Source organism: Chionomys nivalis, chromosome 26, assembly GCF_950005125.1.
Source record: "Chionomys nivalis chromosome 26, mChiNiv1.1, whole genome shotgun sequence".
NCBI lineage: Eukaryota > Metazoa > Chordata > Mammalia > Rodentia > Cricetidae > Chionomys > Chionomys nivalis.
In genome coordinates, this window is record NC_080111.1 from 17,509,565 (window position 1) to 17,530,382 (window position 20,818).

Below are 20,818 nucleotides of genomic sequence, written 5' to 3' on the forward strand. Positions count from 1 at the left end.
AGGACCACGCCCATCCTAATCTGAGTTTCGTAGGTAATCTCTTTATATTATACCTTAATTTTTTTCAGGCTGAGCACAACTTAACAATTTAGGATTCAAACTTAGTCTTTATGACAAACTACACAATGCAAAGCTGAATTTTTCTCAAATACTGTCCGGGCCTCCAAAGTTATTTTTCATCCAATTAGAGTGGTTTTTAGGATGTGGCAAAGAAGAAAGCAGAGAATCACTTGCAATAGTTCTATAATGTGTGTGTGAGAAATTCTGATGATCCCTTGATAATATAGTACCTATAGTTAACGATAGACAGGTGGACATGGTGGTTTCTGCCTGTAATCTCAACACTCAGGAGGCAGAGACAGGAGGATCACCATGAGTTTGAGGCCACCCTAGGCTACATAACCCTGTCCCCAAAAAACAATAGGTAGGTAGGTAGATGGGTGGGTGGGTGGATCAATGGATCAATGGGTCGATGAACAGGTGATGGCTGGATGGGTAGATGGGTAGGTGGATGAATAGACACACATTTTATTTCAAAATACATTGTGGAGCTGGTCATGGTAGTACATTCTTATAATATGTAACACTCAAGAGACTGACTTACGAGAATCAATCCTGAGTTTGAAGCCAGCCTGAGCTATAATAATGAGGCATTGTCTTTACCATCCAACCCCTCAAAAATGCACTAGGAATATGTTAATTATTATCATATCCATGGCTGTAAAATGATGTTTCTATTAGTGTTTATTTTATGTGACATAGTATATGTAAAAGAAAATTCTACTTAATTCTAGGACTTGGTTAAAGTGAATATTTCCTTTAACTCCTTGATAAATCAGTCATCCCTTTCTTTGTCCTTTTTTAAGTGAATGAGAACTGGCTATTTCATGATGACTGTACAGTAGAAAGATTCTGTGACTCCCCTGACGGTGTCATGATCTGTGGCAGCCATGATGGACGAGAGGTGTACGCAGTGACCCACGACCTGACTCCCACGGAAGGCTGGATCATGCAATTCAAGGTGAAATTATCATGGTCTCAATCCCATAAATAACCAGACGCCAACAACATAATTAATGAGAAACATCGTAAAGGTCATCCAATATTTCATTGACTTAATATGTACTTTGAAAAATAAAATTTGATTTTAAGGTAACATAAAGCTCATCCAAATAGTGCTTAATGGTTAAAAATGTTGTGCTTCTATACTATTTAAAGGTAAAATTTCAGATTTTGCATAAAAGCAAATAAGTGACAATCAGGATTATATACTTACAGAACAAAAATATTGGTTTAGAAAATTCAAGGTACTGATTGCAACTTATGAAGTTAAATCACTATATAAAAAGTAAGTTAGCGAGAGCACTGGCTCAGTGGTTAAGGGCACTGGCTGCTCTTGCAGAGGTCCTGAGTTCAATTCCCAGCATCCACATAGTGGCTCACAACCATCTGTAATGTGTTCTGATGCCCTCTTCTGCCATGCAGGTATACATGCAAATAGACCATTCATATGCATAAAATACATGAATAAATAAATATTTTTTTAAAGAAAAGGATGTTGGCTTGGTGTGTTGGTACCTTTCTTTAATTCAGGCACTCAGGAGGCAGAGGCAAATGGATCTCTGTGAGTTCAAGGCTAGCCTGATCTATATAGTGAGTTCCAGGCCACCTAGGGCTACATAGTGAAATCCTATCTCAAAAAAAAATAAAATAAAATAAAATAAAATAAAAAACAGAAGTTAAATTGTTTCTTACAAGACTAAATCTATAATGGTTATTTCTACTTTTTCTAGAAGCTATTAAGATGTTTCTGTAGAACAAAAATTACAGACTATAACAGCATGGTTAGAATTCATGCCAAGAACAGCTTTGGGGTAGCATTTGGGCTAGCATTTCTTCCTCTGTGTTCTGTCTGCGGAGTCCCCCTGTGTCTGCAGATCTGACACATTGTGGCTGTTCCCTTGTGAGAGGCATTGTGTTTCTCTTGTCTCTTCACTGCACCTTGCTTGCAGGCGAAAGTGATTTATTGAGAATTATAAATCGTATGACAAAATAGGAACATCAGTAGGGCTGCTAGCAATCCCTCTTGGTCAGGTATTCTACCATACCTAAGTGCCAGGCCATTAGCAGAACCATTTGTAAGTGTGGGCACAGGCCTTCCCAGGAACCCAGCCAGTGTGGCAGAGGTACAGGTATCGGCTTCTCTCTCAAATCCTTACACAATGTCCTTGGCACTCTCTCTTCTTTGTCACCTTGAGTAACCATGCCAACGTCCCCTGTCTATCAACAAAACAAATAACACACTTGAAAATACAGGGCGGTAGATATCAAGGGATCTATCTGTTCCTCTCTACTGCCAGTTCTTTGGAGATGAAATACGTTAATACGGTTTTAAGGCCTTGACAGTCTTCATTTTCTGTCTATTAGATCTCTGTTGGATGCAAAGTGTCTGAAAAGATTGCCCAGAATCAAATTCATGTGCAGTACTCCACTGACTTTGGTGTGAGCTGGAACTATCTGGTTCCTCAGTGCTTACCTGCCGATCCAAAATGCTCTGGGATTGTCTCACAGCCGTCTGTGTTCTTCCCGACGAAGGGCTGGAAAAGGATCACCTACCCACTTCCTGAAAGCTTAATGGGAAAGTAAGTTGAAAATTAAAATAAAACATGGCTACAAACATCCAGAAGGCAAACATGGGGACTGCTGTCTAGTCTCAAATTATATATCATTATGGGTAAAGTACTGTCTTGTGCCCTAACTCTAGAGTTCCTGGTGACTACCATGATGAACATTCTTCCGCCCTAACTCTAGAGTCCCCAATTGGTGACTACCATGACGAACATACTTCTGCCCTAACTCTAGAGTCCCTGGTTGGTGACTACCATGACGAACATACTTCTGCCGTAACTCTAGAGTCCCTGGTTGGTGACTACCACGATGAACATACGTCTGCCCTAACTCTAGAGTCCCTGGTTGGTGACTACCATGATGAACATACTTCTGCCCTAACTCTAGAGTCCCCAATTGGTGGCTACCACGATGAACATTCTTCTACCCTAACTCTAGAGTCCCCGATTAGTGACTACCATGATGAACATTCTTCTGCCCTAACTCTAGAGTCCCTGGTTGGTGGCTACCATGATGAACATACTTCTGCCCTAACTCTAGAGTCCCTGGTTGGTGATTACCATGACAAACATTCTTCTGCCCTAACTCTGGAGTCCCCGATTGGTGACTACCATGACAAACATTCTTCTGCCCTAACTCTAGAGTCCCTGGTTGGTGACTACCATGGTGAACATACTTCTGTAATCCTCAGACTTAAGGGTTTGGTCCTCAGTAAATGGCCCTGTCATGTCCTCCTCTTTCCTAAACCCCAGAGCCGTCAAGTAGGGACAGAACAAATGCTTGCCTTGGAGCCAGATGCAGAGACTCATCTTAACTACCTTACTGGCCTTGCAAACTGCAATCCAACATAAAGATGCTGCCCGAATCCTTGAGAGAGCAAGAAGCAAATCCCAACTCACGTTAGCTGCACACCTTCTAACTTCAGCCATGTGTGTCAGGTGGCTCCTGGGTCTTATCTTTCTTTTACCATGGAGCACTGTGTTCTGCACCCACAGTGAGACACGATTAGCCTGGATCAGTGGCGATCGTGGCCATTAAACAGTGTTCTGGGAAGTCTGTAGATAATTTAAGGAGATTTCAAAGATTCCCATCCACTGTAAAATTAAGAAAAGAGGTGCATTAAGCAAAATGGCAGGCATGCTTCTACTAGATTAATCACAGAGTCTGGCTATGTAGAACGGCTTCTGCTGAAACATCATGATTTATGAGCAGGACTGAGCCTCCCAACAGAGCAGTGTGCACAGCCTGCCCAGTCCTGTTGATGACATCATCCGTTTCCTGGACCGGATCAGACCCCAACCTACGGTGACTCACTTAAAAATGAAGTACCCAAAAAAAAAAAAAAAGAAGAAGAAGTATCCTAGTGCTCGAGAAACAGCTCGACAGCAGACCCAAGTTTGGCTCCCAGCACCCACATTGGATGCCTCACAACCCTGTAGCTCCAGGTTCAGAGGATCTGCTGCCCTCTTCTGGCCCCTGCTGATACTGCACACACGTGCACAAAGTCCACACACAAATGTGTGCAGATAAAGCTCTTTTTAGAAACACATTTTATCTATATCAAAAAAATGTAAAGATGAATAGACTTTAGGACTGGTTGGTTTGCATATTTAAGAATGGTTTTAAGGTTCATTGAAATGGCCAGGAGGTAAGGACGCTTTCTGCCAAATCTGATAGCCAGAGTGAGATCCCTGGGACTAAACACCCACATCCTGACATACACATACAAAAATAAATATAATAACAATATTCTATGTATTCCTAAATGATTTCAAGGACACCATTGTCTTGTTCTCTCCTCCCTCTGCCGGTGGCACAGGTGCTGTTCTCAGCTTGAAGAGGGTCCCTTGTAGAAGATAAGATGGCTGCCAGAAAACTGGACCAGAATGCTCCCTTACCTATGTCCAGTAGGAGAGAGAGGGGGTTGTTTTATCTTTCTCAGAGAACCAGAACAACCATCTCCTTGAATCCCATTGGTACAAATTAGCCTGCTCCTAAATCACTTAGTGACTGGAAAATTATATTAAAATGATCATCCCTCAGTGAGTCATCTGGGACAAAATGCATGCTGGGGACTCCACGATGGATTTGTTTGTGCCTCCTATGCGCTCTCTCTCCTCTCTCTCTTTCTGTCTCCCTGTCTCTGTCTGTGTGTCTCTATGTGTGTGTATTATCATATACACACATTCTATATACAATTTACACAGTGTACAAACTTAGCACTTGTTCAGATGAAGGACTTTTACTGTCATGTGACCCATGTACCCACCACATAAAAGGAGATGCAGAACATTTAAATCACCCTAGGAAGTTCTTTAATACACTTTATTTTAATATAAGCTTAATTAAAGCTTTTTTTTTTACCCAGAAGACATAGAAGAACAATGATGAAATTAAAAATCTCTGGGAAATTGTCTTTTATATCACCCTTTCAAAATTGTTTTCTAATTACTACAGTTACTTTGAGACTATTGATAATCTTCAAGGAATTGAGAAGTTACTGTTTCCTAAATGCCTTCGGGCTGCGTGCATGCTAACACCTTCACTCACCTTCTGTACAACTTCAGAAATGTAATTTGGCAATCACAATGCTCCCACAACCACTGGCGTTCAGTTCTTTTGCTCATCCAATCAATAAATGGGCCAATGAATTGAATAGATAATTCTCAAGAGAAGAAACACAAACACAATGCCAATAAATAAATAAAGTTTTCAATAATTTTTGTCATCAGGAAAATGTACATTAAGACTGCTTTGAGACTCTATGTCACCCCAGTCAAAATGGCATTGAGATAGCAAATGAAAATATGCAATTGACTCCGTGGGTAAATGCACTCGTCACCACGCCTGAAGATCAGAAGTTCATCCTTGGAGCCCACATGCACACCGTGACACACACAGAGGTCAGATAGATGATAAATGGATGATAGATAGATAGATAGATAGATAGATAGATAGATAGATTGATTGATTATAGGTAGATAGATGATAGGTAGATAGATGATAGCTGATAGGTAGATAAATAGATGATTGATAGATAATAGATAGATAGATAGATAGATGATAGATAGATAGATAGATAGATAGATAGATAGATAGATAGATAATATATAGATTGATAGATGATAGTTAGGTGATAGATAGAAATAGATAATAGATAGTTGATAAATAGACAGATCGATAATAGATAGATAGTTGATAAATAGACAGATAGATAGATAATAGGTAGGTAGGTAGGTAGATAGATGATAGATAGATGATAGATAGATAGATAGATAGATAGATAGATAGATAGATAGACAGATAGACAGATAGATAATAGATAGGTAGGTAGATAGATAGATATATAGATAGATAAGCAAATGATACTGGAGGACTATGAAGTTATGAAGAACTAATATTCATTGTTGTTTTGAGCTTAAACTTTCATAGCCATAATAGAAATCAATATGCAGACTCCTCAGAACACTGAAAACTACCGTATCACCCAACTATACTGTAACTCTAGAGAATATAATAAAAGGATGCTCCAACAGCATACCACAGAGATCCTTGTAAATCCTTGTTTATAGATGCCTTGCTCATAATAATAACCAAGAAAGATAGGGTACAGGACTGAAGATATATAGCTCTACAGTTGAGAATACTGGGTGCTCTTCCAGAGAACCCCAGGTTTGGTTCCCAGAACTCACTGGATCTCCAGGGCCCTCTTCTGGCCTCTACAAGTATTACATACGTGTGTGTAGTGCACAGACATATGTGCATGCAGAACACCTATACATTATAGGATGATGAATAGATGTTTCAGGGTGGTACAGATGGATGATGAAATTTTATGCAGCTACCAAGAGAAATTAAATCATGACATTTTCAGGAAATGATGCAACTGGAAATCATTATGATAAGCAGAATAAACCAAACATTGCAGGTTAGAAGTTGGAAATAACTAGAAGAAGAAAAGGAAGTAGCCAGAGGAGGGAGAGAGCTTGAGAGAGGACAGCTAGGGAGGAGGGTGAACGAGCACAAAGCATAGCGGTGTATTGGTATGACGGCGCCGTGATGAGATGCATTACTTTGTATACAAACCCTAAAATTCAACTTTAGGAAGAAGAAAAAGGAATCTGGCTTATATTTATAGGTGAAACTGTAAAAATAATCTTTTGCTTAAAAGTCCCCACTGGTTTTTATTTGTTTCACAAGTTTCTGCAGAATTGAGTTAAAAGCGGCACACGGTTCCATTACTGGAAATTGGAAGTGGTCGGAAAACATTTTTATTACTGCATTCCATCCATGGAGAATACCTTAAGTGCTTCTGTCTCATAAGCGCGTGTGCAGGAAAATAGCTCTGGGTAACGTTAACTTTTGTTTTTCTTTCCTTTGCTTTGGCCAACAGTCCCGTGAGGTTTCGGTTCTACCAAAAGTACTCAGATGTGCAGTGGGCAATCGACAATTTCTACCTTGGCCCTGGCTGCTTGGACAACTGCCGAGGCCACGGAGACTGCCTGAAGGAACAGTGCATCTGTGACCCAGGGTACTCGGGGCCAAATTGCTACTTAACTCACACGCTGAAGGTACTGTCGAACCCTTCGCTCGCAGGCTGTCCTGTGGCCAGTTTTCATAAGTGAGGCCAGTAACTGTAACCAGCATGTCCGTCCCCGTTAGTCTGTCTCTGCCCTTCCCCCTGCCCCCCTCGCCTGTCTGTCTCACTGTGTAGCCCTGACTGGCCTAAACTAGCTGTGTACACCAGCCTGGCCTCAAACTCATAGAGATCCACCTCACTTTGTTTCTCGAGTGCTCGAATTAAAGGCATGCGCCACTATGCCCAGCTTTCTTCTTTAAAAGCAAAACACTGTTTAAAGTCAGTATTTAGCCTTTTTAAAGATCCTCCTTTTTAACGGATACAAGATGTTGTTATTATTCTTATCAAATGAAGCAAATATTACAGGTAGCCCCACAGACCAGATTTTCAAGCATGCTTAAACAGTGCTAAAACGTTTACCCAGAAAATTTACGTTCTAATTAATTCATTAACTACTCAAATGTGGCTGTGTGTTAGCCGCGTCATCATTTTTGACACATTAGCTATAATATTCAATATGTAAAGTTAATGCGGTTTCTGAACACAGTTGCCGTGGAACACAGAGCGCGTGCATCCTTGTAATAACAGAAAGATGCCTCTGCTAAAACAGTGCAACTGCCAGACATAGTAGCCCCCACCTTGATCCTGACTCCCAGTGAGTTCCAGGCCAGCCTGAATTATCGTAGGAGACCCTCCCCCAAAACTGTTCATGTAATTAAAACCTAGTAAATAGTGAAAAGAAAATTTGAGGACATTGCTCATTTATGTCTAAAGGGGAAAAAAACCCTAAGACTTCATGTGAACATTCAAATTTCATTAGTGTCTCTCGGATAAGAAATCATACTGAAGTCCAGTTCGGTCCTCTAACGAGAGCCGGTGCGGTTAACTGCATTCTGGCTGGTGTTCTCGCATGCGAACAATCATTTATAAAAACTCTGCTCATTTCCCCACCACTAGTGAAGCAAAGTGAGACTGGCTTATGTTTGCATGCCTTTAATTATAAGGCTGATTGTTCCGAGTTGAGCAAATGAGACTTTATTTAAACATTTAACTGCAGAAGACAGAATCCTCCTAAAGAACCGGAGAAATGTACACAGAGACGCATATAGAGATTGCTTTTACTGCAATTGTAGCTCTATGCTCCCTAATCATAAGATAAAATTATGTTGATATTTATTATATTTACTCTTTGGACAAAATAAAATCTCAGAGCTTAAAGGTCAGTGAATAAGAAACAGTATTTATATGTTTGGTTTTAGGTATTATGTTTCCACCATAGCTGGATGTCTCTGAACAGGAAAGGATTGCCTCACGATTCTGGCTATTATTTAAGTTACTCTGATTCTGCACTTACTAACATTATATTAAAAATATAACGACACGTTGACTTTGAATCTACGTTTTAATGTGTGTTCGAATAAAAGTTTGCCTTTCATAGTTAAAAAATAAAAGTCTGGGGCTGGAGAGATGGCTCAGCGGTTAAGAGCATTGCCTGCTCTTCCAAAGGTCCTGAGTTCAATTCCCGGCAACCACATGGTGGCTCACAACCATCTGTAATGAGGTCTGGTGCCCTCTTTTGACCTGCAGGCATACATACTGACAAAATATTGTATACATAATAAATAAATAAATATTTTAAAAAAATAAAAGTCTGATTATTAAATTTTTATTTAATCGGTTTAAATTATCTTCAATAAGTGGTCGAAAGTAAAATTATGAACATAACCAATTGACTTTCAAACGTATCTTTGAAAAAGCTCTGAAATCGGTTCTATTTTTCTGCTTTGCAAGTGGATTAGATAAAGCACCATCGTTTCTGAAATTGTTCTAACCACGCTCTATGGAACTCCGCAGACTTTCCTGAAGGAGCGCTTTGACAGTGAGGAAATCAAGCCTGACCTCTGGATGTCCTTAGAAGGCGGAAGCACCTGCACGGAGTGTGGGATTCTGGCCGAGAACACCGCGCTCTATTTTGGGGGCTCCACCGTGAGACAGGCTATCACTCAGGACTTAGATCTCAGAGGTGCAAAGTAAGTCACATTCTCACACTTCTATCCCCGCTTTGCAAACTCTCTCCAGACAGAGTGCTGAACACGTGTGGGTGCCATTACTCGGTCCCTGAGCGGCCTCTGCGCTCTGGTCCACCATTCTGACGGAGAGTGTGCGCTTTCGCTTAGGTTCCTGCAGTACTGGGGGCGCATCGGCAGCGAGAACAACATGACCTCTTGCCATCGGCCCATCTGCCGGAAGGAAGGAGTACTGCTGGATTACTCCAAGGATGGAGGTCTGTTTCAGAGCGCATGCCCACTCTCCACCCCGCGCCCCTCAGAAGCGTGTCTGCCGAGCTTTGCTGGCGGTCATGGTCATGAAGACCTCAAAAGCAATGCAGCATGCCCTGCTTGTGTTGCGTGTCCTATTCAGGGACTGCTTTTAGGCAAAAGCTGCCCTTCCACAAGGGGTTGAGAGAGAGAGCCCATTAAAAAACAGAAGGGTCTTAATAGAATTTGTTTTTGTTTATTCTTGGAAATACTTGTATATGGTGTATCTTTACCATATCCACAACCCACCTCTCCCTCTCTAGCTCCCCCTCCACCCCACTCCCACCCTGCCCAGGTACTCTAACATACCTCTTCTCGGATAATCCCATGTCCTCTTTTAAAATACGATTTTTTTGTAAGAGAATTAAAAAAACAAATTTTGAATGATGTTCTGAGTGAAATAGGACTTCAAAGGACTCCTGGGCCCAGCAAAGTGGTATATACCTTTAATCCCAGCACTTGGGAGGTAGAGGCAGACAGATCTCTGTGAGTTCGTGGCCAGCCTGGTCTTGTAGGACAGCCAGCATTACATAGTGAGACCCTGTCTCAGAAACAAAATTCTAAAACCCTTTTGTGTCAATGATAACATAAATAGGGATAAAAGAAAACTTCCCCAAAGGAAAGATCCTGAACTGACAAACCATGTTAGTAAAATTGTGTTGTATTATGTTGAAGGAACTATCAGGCCATTGATACCATGGAATAGTTGGAAAGAGTTGCTTTAAGGGCAGGATAGATGGTGCTCTGTGAGGGCTAAGGTCTGAGTCCCAGCCCTGACATGGTGGCCCACAATCATCTGTAGCTTCAGTTTCAGGGGATCCAACAGTCTCCTCTGGCTTCAGTGGGCGTCAGACACTCACGTGGTCCACATCCGTACATGCAAGCAAGCGACACATCCACACACACAAAATCAAAATAAATAAGCCTTTAAAAGTAAAGCAACTTACCAACATTATTGATATAAAAACAATTCCAACTGAAAGCAGTTTAAAATCATTTTTTTTTTCAGAAGAAACTATGTTTCAGCAGCCGGATATCAGCTGTCTCAGCCCCATCACCCGCTTTAAACATTTTTCCCACCGTCCTATCAAGAAGGCCAACTTCTTATCAGTCCAAATAACTGCAATTTTATGGAATTTTAATAGCTGTATTTTTAAAACTAGAAGTTACTATCTAGAAACATGAGTATATCCTTTTTTTAAGAAACGATGCCTCTTAAGAATCTAGAGCTGAATTTTGAAGATAGATGATATTATTTTAGTTCAATATGTTTACTTTGATAAAGTATGTCTAAATACCCTCCCAATATAATCAGTTTGTATTGAAGCTGTTACCAGGTCCAGTTTTCTCTGCCTGGATAAAGATTTCTGTGGGAAACGTATAGAACTTGCTATATGACGCTGGTTTGTGTGTTGTTTCCAGACGTTACTGCACTGACACTTTTTGTCTTTATAGGAATTACTTGGACTTTGCTCCATGAGATGGATTTCCAGAAATACATCTCTGTGAGGCACGACTACATCCTCCTCCCTGAGGACGCCCTCACCAACACAACTCGGCTTCGCTGGTGGCAGCCTTTTGTGATCAGCAACGGGATTGTGGTTTCCGGGGTGGAGCGTGCGCAGTGGGCGCTGGACAACATTCTCATCGGCGGGGCCGAGATCAATCCAAGTCAACTGGTGGACACCTTCGATGATGGTAAGAAGAACGCCCCGCCCAGCATCCTCTGCGCCAGCTGTTTGTGCAGACGTCGGATGGGTCCAGAGTGAGCACGGGAGCACAGGCAGGGTCTGGTACCTGCCGCTCGACCTGCAATTGCTCTTGGCCGGCCCTGCAGTTTACAAAACGTCGGTCACGTGCTGAACTGTCAGTTCAGAATTTGATGAATATTGCTAAATACAAAATGTTTTTATATAGTTTGGAATTGCAATACCCTGGATATTTTTGCTCTTTTAGTCATTTCTGTACCGTAGAACACATACTACAGATGTTAGTTTTCAGGCATCTATGCTGGCCTGCCCTTGGGGTCCTGACAGGTTATGTCCTCAGCTGCAGCCACTAAGGGCACCTCCTGTGAACACTCACTACGTTCTCTTTTAAAGGGGCCCTGCCCACCTCCCATCTCTCTTTTTCTCTGTCTGTCTGTTCCTTTCTCTCTCTGCTTCTCTGCCTGTCTCTATCCTCTCTCTCTCTCTCTCTCTCTCTCTCTCTCTCTCTCTCTCTCTCTCTCTCTCTCTCTCTCGTCACTTTTTTTTTTTAATTATAACAGCAGATGCCCAGGAGGAAGTAAAACGTCTACCCAGAAAAACAACTACCGTTTTCTAGCAAAGGGTTGTGCTAGCAGCCTTCAGTAGCTTTGCTCTGACCTTGACTCTCACCTAGAATTTATATATTAAGGCAGTTAGATAAAATAATCACCCTCAGTATTAAACGCAAAATAATTTAACATTAAGCATCTCAGCTGAAGAAAAATAACATACAGCATCGTTTCCCACTTCTTTAACAGAAGGATCTTCCCATGAAGAAAACTGGAGTTTTTACCCTAACGCAGTAAGGACAGCAGGATTCTGTGGCAACCCGTCCTTCCACCTCTACTGGCCCAACAAAAAGAAGGACAAGACCCACAATGCTCTCTCCTCCCGCGAGCTCATCATACAGCCGGGATACATGATGCAATTTAAAGTAAGGGGAAATGATACAGAAAGCCGCAGCTCCTATGTGGGCTGTGGGAGAGGGATTTGTTCTGACAACTGCAGATGATTGATTCCGGCCATTAAGAGATACTCTAACTGCGGTAACGTTTTACAAAGGCCTTTCTTCAAGTACGGTTATTTGAACGTAGATAAAAATCTGTGGTGTTAAGATATAGCAAGAAATATAGCTGTGTTGTAGCTCGTACATTATCTGCCAAAGTGAAGAACTTAAATAGACGCTTGGAGCCCTCTGTGGCTCTCCCGTCACCCCCTGCTCCTCTTCCCTGCTACCTTGTTAAACCATTTGCTTCTCCGGCTATTCTTTTTCAGTTTATTTTTGATATTTCTTCGTCTCCAATTTCACAAACCTGTGCATTAGCCCAGTTGCAGCTCCCAAAGCCTCAAAGAACTAGAGATTTTTTAGTATTTTATACTGCATAGGCTAGAAAGGAATACACTGGAGACAATTAGTAGACATGAGGATGATTAAAGCCAGGGCAATTGGCCCCTCTCTCTCTCTCTCTCTCTCTCTCCTAGATATCAAACACACTTTTCAAAGTTATTATATTATTTTACAAACATCAGTTATTCTAAATGACCTTGTTTTAAAAGATGGACTTGCAGGCTTATTAGCAGAAATTAAATCTGCTTACTTTTGGCTCTGTGTTGGACTCCCTTTAGAGATGAACCAGCTCTCCCAATGCTACCACGCCCTGAGAAAATGTTCTGTGACATGAAGGATCACATCTCAAGGTCATCTCTGGTGTCATTCCCCACCAGCTTCCAAGCCAAAGTTCTCTCCTGGTCCCTCTTGGTCAACACTGTGTCCTCTTGAATGGTTCTGGGAACTCAGAGATGAAGGGCTCTGTAATTTTCTTTCTTCAAACAAACCAATTTATTTAAAATAAAAGGGGAATAGATAGGTGGTTCAGCAGTTAGGAATGTTTGCTGCTCTTCTCGAAGACCTAAATATAGTTCCCAACACCCACGTCAGGCAGCCCACATCCACTGCAACTCCAGCTCCAGGAGATCCGATTTCTGACTTCCACAGGCACCTGCAATCACGTGCATATGCTCCACACACATACAAATAAAATAATTTTTTAATAAAAGTAAATCTGTCCCCTAAAATTTAGGTTGCCATGGACTCTGCCTACCCGAGTCTGTCACCACCACTACCCTGCAAGACTGTCCTCTCCCTTTGCATCTGAGGAGAAGCTCTCTCCTTGTTCTTTTCTTTTATCTCCTTGACATCTACTTCCCTCTGCCTCCAAGAACAGCATCTCAGTGCATCTCAGAATCCTGCTCTCCCCTGCCTTTGATCACTAAGAATTTCACACCATCTTCTGGCTTGGAACCTATCTGGAAACACAAATCTCAAATCTGGATCTCTAACCTTGGCTGGCTCACTAACAATTCGGTTTTATATTGGCATTTTAAGTGATGTTATTCATCTACTTATCTACTATCTACTGTGTCTGTGTATGACACGTGCGTGCCGTGATGCCCATGTGGAGGCCAAAAGACAACGTGAAAGAATCAGTTCTCTCCCCCACCATGTGGACCCCAAGGGTCAAACTCAGGTCACTAGGCTTAGCTCCAGATCCTGTGACCTCCTGAGCTGTATCACCGGTAGCCTCTACACATTTCCGACTCACTCATGAGCACTTCGATTGCATCTGTGTCACAGCGAAGTCACCATCTCTGCTCTTGTGCCACCCCCTCTTTTCCGATTTCCCCTTCTCTGTTGACGACACCACCTTGCGCCGCTAAATAGCTTTAATGTCTTAAATTGTCTTAATTTTCACTCTGCACGTAGCGTCCATCGCATCCTGTGCCATCTAACCCCTGAGTTCTTCCCCCACCCCAACGGATCTTCTCTGCACTGCTACATCCATTCATATCCACCAAGTTCCCATCTGACCCCCCCAGTCTCTCTCCATCCCTAACTTTGATGTCGGAGTCAGATTAGCTTTGTGTAGCAGAGCTCTGGGTCCATCGTTCCGCTCCTCAAGCCTTCGGTGGCTCTCTGTTCTTAGAAAGTGAAGACCAAACACTTGTTTATCTAGGTAGATCTCGGCTCGGCACTCAAGAATCGTCCCCAGGATTCCACCCCTCTATGCTTGCATCCGGTCTTGTTCACAGTGCTCTGGATTACAACTAAACGGCTTTCCGCCACCTCTCCCCTCAGATGCGCTCCGTCCTTCAGGGTCAGCTCGCAAGCACCTAGCGGATGGATTATCTTCCAATCCATCCAACCAACTGTGTTTTATGTGTGTGTCTTTTCGATTCCCGCTACTGTTACTAAACTACGCGTCTTATTATAACCTTGAATTGTATTGTCTGATTTATGAGTATTAGGCCTGAAATGTTAGCACTAACTTCCCTGATGCCAGTAGTAAAAAGAGGACTTGTTGATTAAATCACCTATTAGAACTTATAATTGAGCTGCCAAATTTTCTAGCATTCATGCATTATTAATGACTCCACCATTTAATTGCTGATAATACCGAAAATGAGAGACAGCAATAAGAATGGATATTAAAGTAATTAAATTTGTTATTTTTCACTTCCAAATGAAAACGTAACAGCAGCATCTAAGAAGTTAAGATGTCAGTGGGCATGTTTTGCATTAGACTCTTTCAATTTCTTTCCATAAATTCTCCTCGTAATATCTTTAGCCAATTTAGCTTATCTAAATTTATGTAATATGGTATATTAGCTAAATTAGTAGAGCTAATACCTTAAAATCCTTAATTCTCGGCTTCTCTGAAAGCTGCATGTCTTATCAGCTCTAAGAGTGAATTCTTCATGCACTGTCAGGCTGATTGTGAAACCTTCTCTGAATATTTGATTGCCCGTTAGAGCCCCGAGGTGGAGAAATAGTATTTCTGATTAGTCACATTGGATATCACTTAGTCTAGCTTGTATATTGATTGCTTCTGTTTGTTTTAGATTGTGGTGGGTTGTGAAGCCTCCTCGTGCGGTGACCTTCACTCTGTAATGCTGGAATACACTAAGGATGCAAGGTCCGTGAAACTGTTTTACCTTTCTTCCAGACTTGAAAACATAATTTAAACACATGTCTAATGTTAAGGTAGCGACTTGTGAAGAAGCAATTTGCATATTGAAAGTGGATCGGAAGCAGTTTCAAGTATTGAAAGCCTTCAGGAGATTAGGGTTCCTGTAATCCCAGGACTAGGTAAAATGAGGCACCCTGGCAACCTAGGGAGGCCCTGACAGCTCCTGTGTATGTTCATATAAATTTCACTAGCACAAAATTTGCCTATATGTCTTCAGTTTTTTTCAAACTAAAGAAAAAAATCAGTTTTTACACTGGGCCGCTGCTAAGAAACATTATATTTAAAATTAAGGAGTCTGACTCCTGACACGCCTGCAGTGCTGCATGGAGCCTGAGTCCTGACACACCCACAGTAGTGCATGGAACCTGACTCCTGACATACCTGCATGGTGCATGGAGCCTGACTCCTGACACACCCACAGTAGTGCATGGAACCTGACTCCTGACATACCTGCATGGTGCATGGAGCCTGAGTCCTGACACACCCACAGTAGTGCATGGAGCCTGACTCCTGACATACCTGCATGGTGCATGAAGCCTGACTCCTGACACACCCACAGTAGTGCATGGAGCCTGACTCCTGACACACCCACAGTAGTGCATGGAACCTGACTCCTGACATACCTGCATGGTGCATGGAGCCTGAGTCCTGACACACCCACAGTAGTGCATGGAGCCTGACTCCTGACATACCTGCATGGTGCATGGTGCATGGAGCCTGGCTCCTGACATACCTGCATGGTGCATGGAGCCTGACTCCTGATACACCCGCATGGTGCATGGAGCCTGACTCCTGACACCTGCAGTGGTGCATGGAACCTGACTACTGACACACCCACATGGTGCATGAAGCCTGACTCCTGACACCTGCAGTGGTGCATGGCACCTGACTCCTGACACACCCACAGTAGTGCATGGCGCCTGACTCCTGACATACCTGCATGGTGCATGGTGCATGGAGCCTGAGTCCTGACATACCCGCAGTGATGCATGGAGCCTGACTCCTGACACCTGCAGTGGTGCATGGAGCCTGACTCCTGCAACACCCGCATGGTGCATGGAGCCTGACTCCTGCAACACCCGCAGTGGTGCATGGAACCTGACATGGAACTTTGAAAACTTAATTATATTATGTTGTCAGTTGGTTCTAAATATATTCTAGTGTATAAGAATTCTTTCCTGTACATGTTATCATTTTATTGTTTCTGTGAATACACTAATGTAGTTTTAAAGAATAACGCACATCTAATGAGAAGGTATTTCATTATTTATGTTTTATTTATGCTATGAGAATTTCATACACACACACACACACACATCTATGGTATTTTTATCATATCTACCCACTCTCGCCCTCCCAAATGAGTGTTCTTCCCAAGGACCCAGGTTCAGTTCCCAGATGTCAGAGGCTCACAACTGTCTGTAATTTCAGACCCAGGGGCTCTGACTGCCTCTTCCAGCCTCTGCAGGAACTGCAAACCTGTACTGCACATGCATTCATGCAGGCAAACATTCATACACATAGAACAGAAAGAAATCTCTTTAAAACAAAGAAATTCACATAAAGAGTATTTAATCCCAGCCTGACATTGCCTGGCATGTTGATCACATGTGTTTTAATCCCAGCCTGGCATTGCCTGGCGTGTTGATCACATGTGTTTTAATCCCAGCCTGGCATTGTCTGGCGTGTTGATCACACGTGTTTCTGATTTTGATTGCTACAGCTCTGACTCCTGGCAGCTCGTGCAGACCCAGTGCCTGCCCTCCTCCTCCAACAGCATTGGCTGCTCCCCGTTCCAGTTCCACGAAGCCACCATTTACAATGCTGTCAACAGCTCAAGCTGGAGAAGGATCACCATCCAGCTTCCGGACCATGTCTCCTCGAGGTGGGTTGTCTGCCGAGTTCAGCCTAGTGGGACTCCGGCAGCCTCTACAGTGGCGTTTTCAGCCTCCCTGACACTGCAGCCCTTTAAATCAGTTCCTCTTGTTGTGGGGACCCCAACCATAAAATTACTTCTGTTGCTACTTCGTAACTGTAAATTGCTACTGTTATGAACTGCAATGTAAATATCTACATTTACCAATAGTCCTGGGAACCTCCGAAGGGGGTGTGACCCAAAGGTTGAGAGCCACTGCTCAACAGTCATGCAGAAAGATGGGACAGAATTTTAGCTGCAACCTGAAGACCCTTTCATCTTCTTGCCATTCTGTGTCCCAAGAGGGGGATAAAAGGGAATATATTTGGAAATTATTCACAGAGCTCAGATTTCCTTTTAACAACGTATCATACACATGCAACAGTTGCTCCCATATCCTGAATGGTAAATCCTACACAGACGCTAGAGTTGGGACCACTTCTGCTGTAGCATTCTGGTCCCCTAAAGGCTGTGCTCATGCAGACATGCATGCCTCCTGGTTGCCAGGTTGCAGAAAGCTGAAGATAACAAGGACAACATGTGATATTGCCAGAAGCAGCATTCATCTCAGTGAAAGATTTGGAAAAATGATACGTTTGTGTGTGTGTGTGTGTGGTGTATGTAAATTCTCATATAAATTCAATAGAAGGAACAACCTTTGAGAATGACTGCTATCTTCCGTTGCATACAAGTATACACTGCATATAAGCAGACACTTGCATTTGTACTACTTGGGCATGCACATAGGCAAAAGAAGAGAAAACCTTAGCGAAGATACAGCTTTCAGAAAGACACATAAGGGCACATACCCCATCTGGAGGATGAGTCAGCTCGTTGCTTTTGGGGTGCTTTGGGTAGAAATTTGAGCTCTTTCCTCAGATCGTCGTTCCCACAGGCAGAGGCTGGACAAGACAGGCAGAGGAATGGCTGCTGACAACCTTTGTTCTCCTTGGGTCTCTCAGTGCCACACAGTTCCGCTGGATCCAGAAAGGGGAAGAAACTGAGAAGCAAAGCTGGGCCATCGACCACGTCTACATTGGAGAAGCCTGTCCCAAGCTGTGCAGCGGGCATGGCTACTGCACCACCGGTGCCATCTGCATCTGCGACGAGAGCTTCCAAGGTCTGCACCCTGCACTGCTCCTGAAGCCGGGCGCTGGGCTCCCTGTCTCACATACGCAGGAAGTACACTAGGAAATGGATGGAAAAGTCAGGCTTAGCAGTGTGAGGTTGGCAACCTTTGACCACTGAGTTACCATCTTTAGAATGAATTCTCCTATAGACTTGAGATCTGCTCCTGTAAGCATTTTGAAATTCTTCTTAGCCTGCTCACACAACACTGGGTCTCGTTACAATATTTACACATATGGTCCTCTTCCCCCAAATAGTTCCCCTTCTGCTTCCTGAAACCCAGTTTGAAAAGTAGACTCAAGAGTTGGGAGGAGAGCTCAGGCAGAAAAACGCTCGGTTTGCAAGCTCAAGGGCCTGAGATCAATCCCCAGAACTCATATAAAAATGGCAGCCATGGCGTTATACAGTTGTAAACACTGGGGCAGAGGCCAGCCATGGCGTTACACACTTGTACTGTAAGCTCTGGGGACAGAGGCCAGCCATGGCATTACACACTTGTATTGTAAGCTCTGAGGACAGAGGACAGCCATGATCTTACACACTTGTATTGTAAGCTCTGGGGACAGAGGCCAGCCATGACGTTACACACTTGTATTGTAAGCTCTGGGGACAGAGGCCAGTCACAGTGTTACACAGTTGTAAACACTGGGGACAGAGACCAGCCATGGCGTTACACACTTGTATTGTAAGCTCTGAGGATAGAGGCAGAGGCCAGTCACAGCGTTACACACTTGTATTGTAAGCTCTGGGGACAGACAGAAGGTTCTTTGGGGCTGAATTGGCTGCTAGTCTAGACTAATCGATGAGCCCCGTTCAAAGGAGGTGGATGACATTCCTGATGATGTCATCTAAGGTTGTCTCCTGTCCACTGCATACATGCATACACGTGCATGCACACTCTTGCACCTGCATATACAAATATCCTGAGAGATGCCTCACATGCATGCATTAAATAAAAGACTGAAATCAACTTGATAAATTCCATACATAATGATTATATTTATCAGTCAATGAGTCAGGATGCATCCACTCAAGACGTCCCTGTCCCTCATATTAGTTTCCTGTCCCAGCTATACCCCAACACTCAGTTCCCAGCCTTGAAACCTCTTTAAATACTTCGTCAGTGTCTGTTAGACTCCACGTTTTGTAGCTAGTGAGCTGAGTTCTCTCTTCTCTGGTCACTGCGCCACCTAGAGGGGAAAAAACTTCATCAAACAACCAGAGTAATTTCTACCACTTGGCCTTCTAGAAGCTGAGTGTATTTGAGTTAGCATGTCTCAGCTTCTCACATGGTAGGAAAATGCCTGCCGGTCCCGATTTTACCTTCATCTAAACTTTCTAAGTTCCAAACTCTGTCACTGAATGCTTACTGTGTCTTCGTAGCTTAACAATTGCCATTTAGCAGAGCTGAGGGCTCTTTGAACTTCGCACTCTCTTGGTGTTACTGTTTGCACAGACAGTCGCCACTCTCGAGAGCCACTTAGAGTTTATGACGGCCCTGCAAGTTCCCTGTGCTCAAGATGATGGTTACTACCCAATAAATAAGGAAACTAAGACTCTAGAGGCTAAGGGATGTGTCAGAAGTCACAGAACCAGTAAAGACAAGCAGATCCTGGATCTTTCTGCCCAATCACCCAGTTCTCACAGCTGATTTATCTAAAGAAGACCAGATTATACAACTTCCCCAAGAATATGATGTTAGGATATATATATTTGAATTCTACAGTGGCATCCATTTAAATTTCTTGGTCGATGCTGTTCCTTCACCTCCAGATGAAATGGATGTGATTAATGTAGGCGCTGGCACAGCTCTCGTGTTGAAAATTCCTTCCCGCACCTCCTTCCTCCCCCTGTTACCACTGCTGCTGAGACCAGCTGAGTCCGCCTGGGTATTAGCCGAAGAATTTTAACTTTGGGCAAATTAATGAATCCCACATCTCATGAGAAGGGCCAGCTGTAGAACATGTGTGCAGTTGAAATCAAGGAGACATATAAGCGTGCACACATTCCCTCATTTAATGTCTCATACATCAGTATCTCACCCTCGTGGCTTCTGAGGGACGTTTCCAGTTTGCTTAGTGTTCATTTATTTATCCCAACTTCATTGCTGAACGCTGTGCTAGGTTTAGAATCCAGTAAGGAACTAAGACGTAGGCTCTGCTCTGAGGATCCATCGAGGAGAAAGGGGCATGAGAATCAGAACACAGTGTATCTAGTTTCTAGAAAATCGTGCAGGGAAAAAAAGAAATTAGGTTGGCCTCCTATGCCAGGGTATAAGCTCCCTGCTGAGACCCAGTGCTGGTAAACACACCGGCATGGCCAGACGCTGTAGCGTGTAGAGAATAGATTAAGTGCATTCACGTGCATGTTTTAATGAGTGCTGACACAAAACTAATGGGACATTTTTCAGCATAAGTCAACAGTCACCTAAATACATGAGAAGTGGTTGCTCCTGGGAGCCTGAGGCAGCCTGG

General features: G+C 43.1%; 1 protein-coding gene across 5 annotated transcripts in view; it reads left to right on the forward strand.

The window, feature by feature from the left end:
- Positions 1-20,818, forward strand: part of Reln (reelin) — a 429,470-nt gene that overhangs the window by 396,136 nt on the left and 12,516 nt on the right. For all 5 annotated transcript variants that reach the window (XM_057758362.1, XM_057758363.1, XM_057758365.1 and 2 more), the window contains 10 exons: positions 867-1,021; positions 2,428-2,642; positions 7,022-7,199; positions 9,062-9,237; positions 9,385-9,491; positions 10,981-11,223; positions 12,032-12,207; positions 15,174-15,247; positions 17,025-17,186; positions 18,179-18,336. In XM_057758362.1, coding sequence (XP_057614345.1) covers positions 867-1,021; positions 2,428-2,642; positions 7,022-7,199; positions 9,062-9,237; positions 9,385-9,491; positions 10,981-11,223; positions 12,032-12,207; positions 15,174-15,247; positions 17,025-17,186; positions 18,179-18,336 — 1,644 coding nt within the window. The remainder of the gene's footprint in view (positions 1-866; positions 1,022-2,427; positions 2,643-7,021; positions 7,200-9,061; positions 9,238-9,384; positions 9,492-10,980; positions 11,224-12,031; positions 12,208-15,173; positions 15,248-17,024; positions 17,187-18,178; positions 18,337-20,818) is intronic.